The sequence below is a fragment of the Hyposmocoma kahamanoa genome, unplaced genomic scaffold (genome assembly GCF_003589595.1).
Source record: "Hyposmocoma kahamanoa isolate Upper Pololo Valley unplaced genomic scaffold, ASM358959v1 100021, whole genome shotgun sequence".
NCBI lineage: Eukaryota > Metazoa > Arthropoda > Insecta > Lepidoptera > Cosmopterigidae > Hyposmocoma > Hyposmocoma kahamanoa.
In genome coordinates, this window is record NW_020653200.1 from 17,403,199 (window position 1) to 17,414,166 (window position 10,968).

Sequence of the window (10,968 nt, forward strand, 5' to 3'; positions counted from 1 at the left end):
CATTCGAATTCCGGAACAGTGCCAATATCTCCTCGAAGGTTTTATTTTTGGTTTCAGGAACTTTTTTGTACGTAAATATCCAAAAAATTGCAAGGAATACACTAAAAGGCAGGAATGTATAGTTTTCCAATAGTGCCTGCAAAATGAAAATTAAAAAGGTGAAATGTTCACATTATTAAAATTTTGACTAATGAACTTAAATTCGAATAACAGTTAGTTACCTTCATGCTAGGAAAGCCGATTCCAACGATGAAATTGGCTAACCAATTAACTAAAACTGCGATGGCCATTGCGCTGGGTCGCGGTCCCTGTGAAAACAGCTCGGCGGTGATGAGCCACGGGATCGAGCCGGGGCCCACAGCGAAGAAAACCACGAAACTCAGCGTGGACACCACTGACAGGTAGCTCATCCAATCTATCATTTCCTGCACATACCCGAAAAACTCCTATCAGGGGATAGCAACCACGTTCTTTCCCGTCGCCGACCGGATGAAATAAATTGCAAACATAAACGCACATCACACACGATAAATATTCTCTGTGTTTGAACAAAGCATATCCCAAAGGCTGTCGGTCTATGTGAGTGTGTCGACCTGGTTGATCCAGTGCTGCAGTATTGCAAATGAAGTATTTAATATGGATTTGTATCCTCCACACCAAGTGCCGAGCGTGTAGTATCATTCCCGTCTGTTAGCTGTATAGTGCTTGATAATGTCGTTGATGTTTTTTCCCTGATACCTATATATTGATAGACCCTCCGAGGGCGATAGGGAAATTCATGTGCTAGTTGTGTAAATGGGTTTAAGTCTAGCCAGCGCAGATATTGTAACCTATCGCTTTGGAGGTGACTGTTCGTATATACTGGTCAGGGAACTGACTCCAACCACATTGTCAAGCGCTGACTGCTTATGCTATAGTGAAAGTGCCATCTGGTTCTGAACAGCGTTTGTGTCTCGCTTCTTTCGCGTGCTTTAGCTCTGATCCTCGAGTCTTCTTCTCGTGTCAAGTGGTAAAAAAAAGTGTTCAGTGCTGTGAGTGATGTACCTATTATATTTGAGAATTTATTTCTTTTTTATATACAGCGCTGGCCTACCGAGAGTCCGGTTTCGGAAACAGGAAAGCCGTATTGGGGGGGGGGGGGGAGTGTGGGTTGATAGGGATGGGAGCGAAGCCAAGCAAATAAAAGTGATCACGTGAGATAACGAATCGTGATGCAGTGCATGCACTTCAAAGGTACTATGAGATGATACAGGGCTCCACAAATAAGTATTGTTTTTTATTGCGCGTGTCTTTCGTTTTCTCACATCCTTATTATGTAAATGTAAGGTGGGATTCAAAAGTCCAAGACACAAAAAGTATAATAAATTAAGAGATGACAAATAGTAGTGGGTCTTAGAGTGACAGAGTAAAGCAATGTAAAAGCGTGCTTAAGCGGTTACTAAAAGTGGGCACTAAACAAACTCTTTATTCAATTAAATAACTGTTTGCGAAGAGCCGCAAAGAAGCCAAAGACTCAATATAGTTCAAGTGTTTGACTCCTTTGTCCTATTATTTATTCTAATATTACTTTCTTAAGCAAAGAAGACTTAGAACATTGGTTGAAATTGCTAAGAAAGAACACCTCTTATTCTTAAGGGACCTATTTAGACAAACACTTTTCTCCTTTCTGTTACAATTTGCATTTATGTACCAATGTTCACTTTTTAATGTTTATCTTTTTGAATTGCCTACATATAGTCTATGACCGTTTATTACTATTTTATTTTAGATAAATATCGTAGCTGTCTAGTTTACTTTTAGATTTGATATATAATACTCTTAAGTATAATAAGTACTATTGTAATTTTATTGAAGGACTTTTATACTTTAGTGTTTTCAGAAAAAAATTCATTATTCATCAATAACTATAAAATCATCCAACAAACTTTTCAATTAAAGAGTCTTAAATAACTCGAACTTGGTACTTTAGACGTTCGTAGTGGAACACTCAATCCTAATACCACTGTATGCACTTATTGATCAACTAAAGTATTTTTTTTAATATAAAAAGAAACCGTTACTTATTAATAACTATTGCCCATTAGGTAATTTTCAAAAGAGTCACTGCTAACGGGGTCACTGCTAACGAAAAGGTAACTTAAGTGTGACGTTTTCTGTGGGCAATATTATTAAAAAGTAGCAATTCGTGGATATTTTATAAGACACACCTTTATGAGGAAAGAAATAGTGATGAAAATGGAGAAGATGAACATTCCTCCCAGGCCGTAGAGGTGCAGCGTACGTCTTCCGGTGCGATCCATCAAGGGGAGAGAGACCAAGGTCATCCCAACCATGATTGCACCGATCCCCATCGTTGCAAACTTCGCCGACTCTTCCGTCAGCCCCGATGATGTAAACAGTGATGTTGAGTAGTAGAACACCTGAACAATGTACTATGTGAATCTTAATCGAAAAGTGAACGAAAGTAAAAAACCTTTCAATTCATGTGACTTTTCTTTATACATATGTTACATAATGTGTTTTCTAAATTTTGATACTTTTCCGATCATTACTCAGGTATGACCCATGAACGAATTCATTGTCTGTTGAGTAAGTTGTTCGGTCTCTTTATGCCATGTCCTCTCCTGGACATATGCCTCATATTAATTACAAGTTCTGTACCTTTCTCTTCCAGGCAGTCTCGACCGCCACCAGGTCGTCGGTCTATCAGGCACCACGATCAACTGTCCCAGGTCTTACGCAGTACTAAAACCATACAAGTATATTGCAGTGGTTACCGCATTGATGCCACTGAGCTGCTGCGACAACTGCATAACGACGCCGATAAGCAGTGGTGCACGCAGTGTGGGCGAGCAAAGCAGCTCGCGCATCGAAATCGATGCTTCTGCCTGCTGAGCACGTTCTTCAGCCCGCATCTCTTCGATGTCCTCCTCCACCTGTCCCATCATCATCACAATGCTGTTTACACTGTCTTAACCGTCTAAAGGGCTTCCTTGCAAAGTTTTGCAAATTACGTGTAACACCTAAGCAGTACCGATGCTTTGAAGATTAAGGCAGTTCACACAACGAACTCGGCACCGTCTCCATATTACAAAATTGATAACACAATGATGTAGACACCGTTTAGTCGCGTTCAGTGTATGGAGCTTGTGAACAAAAATTCGTATCCACAGCGTATGAGTTACTTAACACCTTATGAAGTCTGCAAAGTTGCACAAAATAAACAGCGTAGGTACCTTCAACCGACATTGTCCGAGATAGGTACTGTTGAGGCAAAGCTTAACTTACCTGGTTGCTGGCTCTTAACCTCCTAAGCGCGCGTCGTGCCTCTTCTTCCCACTGACGGGTGATGAGCAGGTACCGCGGTGACTCCGGGCATGCCGGCAGCAATAGCAACTGCAGCACCGCTGGGCAAACCGCCAATCCTACCACACAAGTGCCACATTTATCACATCCGCCCTTCAAGTGTCATGTCTTCATGTAACGTAATAAAACTTTCAGAACCGGAAGGATTTTTTGCTGTTTCATGTACATATTACTCATTTGTTATGCATCAAAAGAGTGCTCTGGGATCATCACAGAACATAGTTATTGAAGGATAGCAAATCGGATCGATCATGTATTAAACGCATGCTGTGGTCGAAAAATGTCCGGAACATTCGCAATCGATCTGACCTGCTAACCTGTTTCCTAACTACATGATTACTGTAGCCGCTTATTTTTGGTATGTCTACAATGGGTGAGTATTGTCAAATGAATGGGATACTTAGGGTGCGGTAAAAATATGCGATTACAATGATCATGAAGTTATAGATTATATTTATATCTTTAGGGATATTGCAGAAGTTCAAAACGTACCCAACAAAATGGGCCAGCCCTCATCGGTGCCAAGAATCTGTTCGATGCCGAGCACCTGTGAAAGCAGTAAACCCACAGTCACAGCTAGCTGGTTTACCGTGCCGAGCCCACCGCGCAGGTTGAGTGGCGCGATCTCCGATATGTACATTGGCACTAGTGAGGTGTTCAGTCCTGCATCGAAATAAACAGGTGTTCAATTTCGTACACTAATGAGCCGCTGTCGTCGGGGCAATTTAGTTCGGCAATTGTAATCTAGACTGCTTTGAAGATGAATTATCCGCATGTATAATTTAATGTACAGTCCTTAAATGTTGTGATTGAGAATACTAAAATGTTCTTAATAGAGTCTGACGTTAGAAACACTGTTAGGCGCAATCAATTATAATATCTCCGAGACAGTGGCATAGTCATAGTAAATATGCATTTTTACGTACCTAGGGAACCTATTGAAAGTAACTTTTCACCAAACGACATAACCAGATTCTCAAGTAACAGATAATTTGACATCTATATGGACGTTTTTACGAAAGTTTTTAACCCCACGCAATATAATTGTGTTGTGAGATATTAAATCAATTTTCTACAGACACACTTATCTGTCAGCTTTTTAGGAAATTTGCCTTTAGGGTAACACTACACATCGATGGATGTTTTGTTCCCCTCTGCAGTTTCATACCGACCATCATTTTATTAAAGTGCTTTAGTACTCGTCTATCTACGTATTTTGTTTATCTAAAACTTTGTAAAGAGTAATTACAATATCTAAATTAATCGAACTTAACTCAATTAATTACCAGATCCTTTTTGGTTAAAATAATAACCAAAATTACTTGTAGGTTTTAAAAAGAAACTTTAATAATATAACTTGTTACGTTCGTCAATAAACGCGTTCAAGGAAGGTAACGTTGTGAAAAGCGTAGTAAAGGCTGGTAGTTAGTTAGGTACAAACTCTTACCGTTTACGTTAATGCAGGTTTAAAGTAAACGGAAGAAAAAGAATCTGCCATTTGAAATGGCACGAAACGAATTTAAATTTAAAGATTTGTTTACTATGAATTTATTACTTGTATTTCTTTTTGTTTTTCGTCGTAACACCTGACCAGACCTGCGAGACGCTACAATGAAGCTTACGGTTTTCGTATTCCTTTATTTATCATATATACGGTATGCAAACTGATCAACAGTCGAACGGTCCTTCTGATCAAAAGTACACAGTTTCTTTTACCCGTAACTACGTTTGCGAAGGAGGAAAGGTACCCAATTACTGAAATGCACAATATTTTCCAAAACTTTTGTGAATCTTCTTCTTTTTAGACGTTTCGATTGCCTAGAATTAGAAGTGACCAATGAGACATGAGCACTCTACTAATTTACACATTTATTTTATTCAAAAGTAAATACTATTGTATCTAAGCTACTTTCCACACTTATAAATTATAATATTCATAATAACGTACCTAGGTTTATGACTAAATTAATGTCCATCTGTCTATCAATTATATCAGTTTTAGCAATATATTGCATATAAACGTTTGTCCTGTTTGCATCATTTTGAGCATAGCAATTAATTTCAATGTTAAAAGTGTTTTTTTTTAGTAAATATAACATACAATTTCATTAGTGTTATGTAAAATAATATATTAACAAATAACGCGTACACACTCATAGCCCCGCACTAGACACCCTGTATCGCGGGTGCCATGGATACTCACATCGACAGCCACAAATTACACCTAAACTCATGAGAGAAATAAATGTAGGCCATACAAACATTTCTCCCGGTCCGGGAATCGAACCCGGGACCTCTGTATGGCAGTCCACTATGGTAACCGTTCAGCCACGGAGGCAGTTATCAATAAAATAGAATAAAATATAATGTATATGTACCATGTATGTATATAACATGATTAAGTATATGTAGATTCCATCGAACTCGAATTCCACCTTTATATGAGTATATTTTTTTATATTAAATGGCAAATTATTATGTTCATGTATTGGAAACATTGATTGGAAGAAATTCCTGACGAGTAATTTCAGCTAGGTTGGTGTTAACTTCTTTGACTTTGTAAGGACGCAGCATGTCAAGATATGCATTGACAGATATTCAAACAAAAGTCATACTGACTTTCGAAATAGAGAGTTAAGCCTCAGGTCCGTTTCGAAAGTTTGTATCGATTAGTACCTTCCTAAATCAAATTTATAGATGCTATATTTCCTACGGAAGTTATTGACATAGATGTTAACAATTTATAGAAACTGAGAATGTTGTATAAAATTTGTTCAGAGGTAAATAAATCCATTCAGATACGCGAGAGAAACTTTTACTTTTGCACCTTTCCGGAATTAGATCTCATTCTTGTGTGGTATGTCGGTTTTCAGATAGCGAAATTTACAAACTGCTCGCGGTGTTACGGAAATACAACGTCTATTTTCAGGATGGAGTTTTTGTTTTCTCTTTTTAGTTTACACTTCAACTGCCATATTTACAGTTTTATCGTTGAAAGTAAAAGTGGTGCAAAAATAATGATCTTAACGAAGCTAACAATAGAGTTTCATTTTTAAATTGATAGGGGTTATAGCCCGGCACGGTAATCGAAGTTCAATTGAGAAATTATACTAACGGGTTTTATTATCGCAGTGAGTTAGTAAGTTTCTATTTATTTATTTCTATTTATAAAGACAACTAGATTAGTTGAAAAGAAGTACCACCTATAATAAAGCTCGATCTTATTAATCAAAACTCACCGCAGTTGACGCCGATAATGAACCTGCCGAAGAAAAGCATCTCGTAGCAGTGGGAGATCTTGGTGAAACCCATGAGACTAGCTCCGCTGATACCCAGAATGTTGTTCAACAACAGTCCGCCTTTCCTGTTTACGGTCAATGTTAATATAAGTCAAGGTACTTATTAGTTCCGTAAAAATTAACTAACTAGAACGACATGTAACATTTTAGTAGATGCGCCTATCTCTCAGTGTTGTTGAAATATTTTTTTCGATATTCGGCTATAGTAAAATTGGATAAGAACAAAGAAAAATATGTTATGATGTACCAAGTTGAAAGCCATATCAATTTTACCATACCACTTAATCACAGTTTTTCATTGAAGGATTTAAGATTGGTAAGGAAGTACTTCAAATCAGTATAATTAAATTGTTATATCGAACGATCGGTCAAATTAAAATGTATATGCTATAAACAAAAGGCTTCATTCAAATTTTACACATTTTAAGCACCTTGTGAGCTAAAAATGGGCAAGTAACGGGTAGTGCAAACAGGTTTGAAAGTAGTTACTTTCATATAAACGTTGTTAAATTAACTATCTCGTTATCATTTGCAAACAGAAGAAGATAAGCTTCTTCATAAGAGTCCGATCAATATCTTTGAGATAACATCACGTCAAACTGCACTAATTTAATCTGGAGAAGAAATTTCATTGTACGAACAACAGTTGTGATTATCTAGAATCTGGTGTTATTTATACAAATCGGATTAATGGCTAAAAATACGAGATTGAAAAAAAAAAAATCTTTTATGTAATGAATAGTACACCATATTACACTACCAGAGTCGGGTAATCAATACAAAAAAGAAGAGAGAAACTAAAAATGATGTCTCAATAAATTTCAACAAATAAATGTCACCTCGTAGTGATGTTTACCTCCCAAAACGGTTTGCAATCATGCCGCCCGAGAATCCGCCAAGCATGCCTCCAATCGCGAAGATGCTTACAGCAATGGAGTACAGTTGGTTCACCGTGTCCTCATGAATATCCTTCCCGTACCGATCTTTATACACGTCCTTCATGAAGTTCTCAATATTCTGCACAAACATATATATGTCCTCTATGACAATAGGTTGATACAAAACGCAATATAAGTCAAAGTGATGCCTCTAGCGGTCAATCAATATTGTATGATGATTATTTATCAAAGCTTTTCAAGTACTTGCATGCTTATTAAGAATGATGAATGTCTTTGACAATACCTTTTAGCGGAGAAAGTTACTTTGAAGAAGACCAAATCTACGAATAATCAGAAAGGTTATCTTGAAATTGAACGGATAAGAGAAAGCTATAAATTCAACACGGATTAAGTCCCATCATCAAGTGAAAATCAAGCAAGAGTAAGTCCTCTGGTAATCCTAAAAGATATTGTGAATGTTTAATGAAAAGTATGCGGGAGAAAAGAAGTCAATGAATCTGCACCAGGCCGGGTAAATGAATGGAAAGCTATAAACAAAATCGTGAAGTAAATCCACTCAAACAAAAAATTACAAACGGATAACTAAAAGAAGATGGATCTCCTCGTGGAGAGAGAGCAGCGTGAAAGTTTGATGATGGTGCGTGAAGGCAGTGTACTGACTCGGCCAGGCGCGTTGATGACTCCGGTGTTGTAGCCGAACTGCAGCATACCCAGTACAGCCGCGAGGATTGCATACGACAGGAAGAAGGTTAGGCCCTGCAACAGAGATTGGTACGCGCGTGTGTCAAATAAACCATAAAGTAATGTTGACTCTCTTGGCGCCAGCATCACTCGCGAAGCAACACCTCTGTAGCTCGTCCTATAAAATAAAGACATTAGACTAAACAAATAAAAAGTATAGTGAAAGAAGAAAAGAAAGAAAACCAAATTACACGCTTTCAAAAATAGCTGTAATTTTTAGCGTTATAAAATATTGCATTTTAGTTGTAAACTTTTAGGGTTACATACGGCAATACTGGTTTGTGGCGTCACAATCGTAATGCAGATGGTACAAAAAGATCGTTTAACTAAACAGGGAGAAGTCATTAGTCAGTCAGAGAATTCGCACCCCTTAAACATTTTTGACGTAACTCCACTTACGTCATTCTTCCATGAGGGGTGCGAATTGTTGAACGGACGCATGTGCCGGACTGAGAACGAGATTAGACCGCCTAATACTCTTTGACAAAATTCAACACTAAGAGTCGTATTCTAGAACTCTATTCAATGCTCAAGTCAGGACCAGAGTATGATTCAAAGCACTAGAAATCATACTCAAGTCCTTGCCATCTTGCCACGTGTGGAACGCACTGGAAATACGACTTCCAGTGCTTGAAATCATACACAAGTCTGCTCAAATCCTGACTTGAGCATTGAGTAGAGTTCTGGAATACGACTCTAAAACAAAAAACTATCACTATTGATAGTGTTTTCTTTGGAACATTATAGATAGTTTCTGTGAATGTTTTTGTCTAAAGATTGAAATCGTTGCGTGTATATGATTATTTATGTTTATGTAATGGTTGACTATTTCATTTCTGCTTTTGCTGAGACTAATTTAGTTCATGAGATATCAACTAAGTTTTAATCGTAAAGTTACCAATAGCATTACTGAAACATAAATTTTCAGGGAAAATTAATTTTGTTCGCGTACCTACACCACACATTTTTCGAATTTCCGTCCAAAGATAATATAATAGATAATAAACTCGAGTGTTAAATAATATTTCGAGTTTTGATTTGGTCTTGGATTTGGTGTTACTTTTCAATGCATCCTTTTCATTACTGGGGTACTGGTACAATTCAATTACATTTATTTTGCATATTTGACATATATACTGTTCATTAAATAGCGGTTAAAAATTCGAACAACTTTTATTTAATATTTCAAATTTAATTGTGGCAATTATAAAGAATATATTCTCCTCGTGTCTCTCTTTTGAGTCTTTTTTTAAAGTGTAGGTAGTGAAATTGTTATACGTATAATATAATGATATTATATGATGAGTGTTAAATGATCCAAGATCAATTAATTTTTTTGTGTAAATCACATGGATAAACATTTAGTCATTGACCTCGGTACATAAGTGTGATTTTACGAGTTCTCTGAATAATATTGAAATTGCAATAGTACCATTATGAAAGCACCAGCCATTATGAAATGTAGCGTGTAACTATATATAATAGTTAAAATGGAATATACTCAGTTAGGTTAACAGAGAGGCGAGATCCAACAAATATCGATATCTCAACAACTAGGAGTCTTCAAGCTTAGACTCTCTAGTGTGTGTATGTGTGTGTGTGTGTGTGTATGTGTGTGTGTGTGTGTGTTTGTGTGTGTGTGTGTGTGTGTGTGTGTGTGTGTGTGTGTGTGTGTGTTGTGTGTTGTGTGTTGTGTGTTGTGTGCGTGTGCGTGTGCGTGTGCTTGTGCGGGCGCGTGTGCGTGTGCATGTTATTGTGTTACTAAACTGCTTACACTAATTGTTACTGACGTATCAAGATTTGTTACTAATCACCTATGTGGTTAATCACACTTTACTACTCCCTATGTAATAACACCGACGAGAAAAATCCACGTCAAGATAAAATAAATACAGTTCATTAAGTCAAAACTCGACAAGGAGTAATTGGTAACTTCTCTGTACACGAAATGCATTTCAGAAATATTCCTCCGTTCAGCTATTCCCGATGCGTAAAGTGAAAATATTTAGGCCGATCGTGTGCCGTGGAAAGTTCCGCGGACCGATGCCGACGCAAGCGGCGCAGGCGACAGCGGGCGGGAGGCGCGCGCGAGGCGCGCGTCGTGAGCGAAGACGAGGCTATAAAAGGCCGCTAGCTGGAGCAAGCAACACTCGTTGGAGGAGCTTACTACGGTAAGAACCTCCAGCGGGTGAGGGCTGTTGCAGAATAATTGCAGCGCGTGACCAAGGTGTGCCCAGGCCGTACGAATTGCTCGTCTTCCGCCCCCCGTAGGGACCATCCTCCCTTGTCAGTCTCCTGGGTCCTCTCACCCTTCACCCTCGCATACCTTATACCCTTTACACCTTACACCTTACACTCACATACACCCCTGTCCACCTCCTGTGTTGGGGAAACAATTGCTGCGCGTGACCAGACCTTTTAGCTCACCGCCATCACTATATTAGTTAGGGTAGTAACCCCGCGTAGTTCATGTAATTCTAGTATACTTAAGAGGTGCATTTATTACTTATTGTAAACCGATCAATAAACGATCAATGTTAGAACTTAGTGTTGGTTTCCTTCGTTAGTTGTAGAATCTCGGATAAATTCCAGTAGGTAACAATAGTGATGTAACCGCGGGAATATGCTACATTACAATCATTTATGCCACTTTTTGCTCACGC

At 38.1% G+C, this 10,968-nt stretch overlaps 1 protein-coding gene across 1 annotated transcript in view; it reads right to left on the reverse strand.

Moving 5' to 3' along the window:
• Positions 1-7: 7 nt before the first annotated feature.
• LOC113235825 (glucose transporter type 1) overlaps positions 8-10,968 on the reverse strand; it is a gene marked incomplete at its 3' end in the record, with an annotated part of 131,549 nt that continues 120,588 nt past the window's right edge. Inside the window, exons 8-16 of the mRNA XM_026471772.1 lie at positions 8,225-8,320; positions 7,522-7,682; positions 6,606-6,730; positions 3,859-4,029; positions 3,289-3,425; positions 2,778-2,936; positions 2,208-2,420; positions 222-425; positions 8-136 (exon numbers count right to left, since the gene is read on the reverse strand). Of these exons, the coding sequence (XP_026327557.1) occupies positions 8-136; positions 222-425; positions 2,208-2,420; positions 2,778-2,936; positions 3,289-3,425; positions 3,859-4,029; positions 6,606-6,730; positions 7,522-7,682; positions 8,225-8,320 (1,395 nt within the window). The remainder of the gene's footprint in view (positions 137-221; positions 426-2,207; positions 2,421-2,777; positions 2,937-3,288; positions 3,426-3,858; positions 4,030-6,605; positions 6,731-7,521; positions 7,683-8,224; positions 8,321-10,968) is intronic.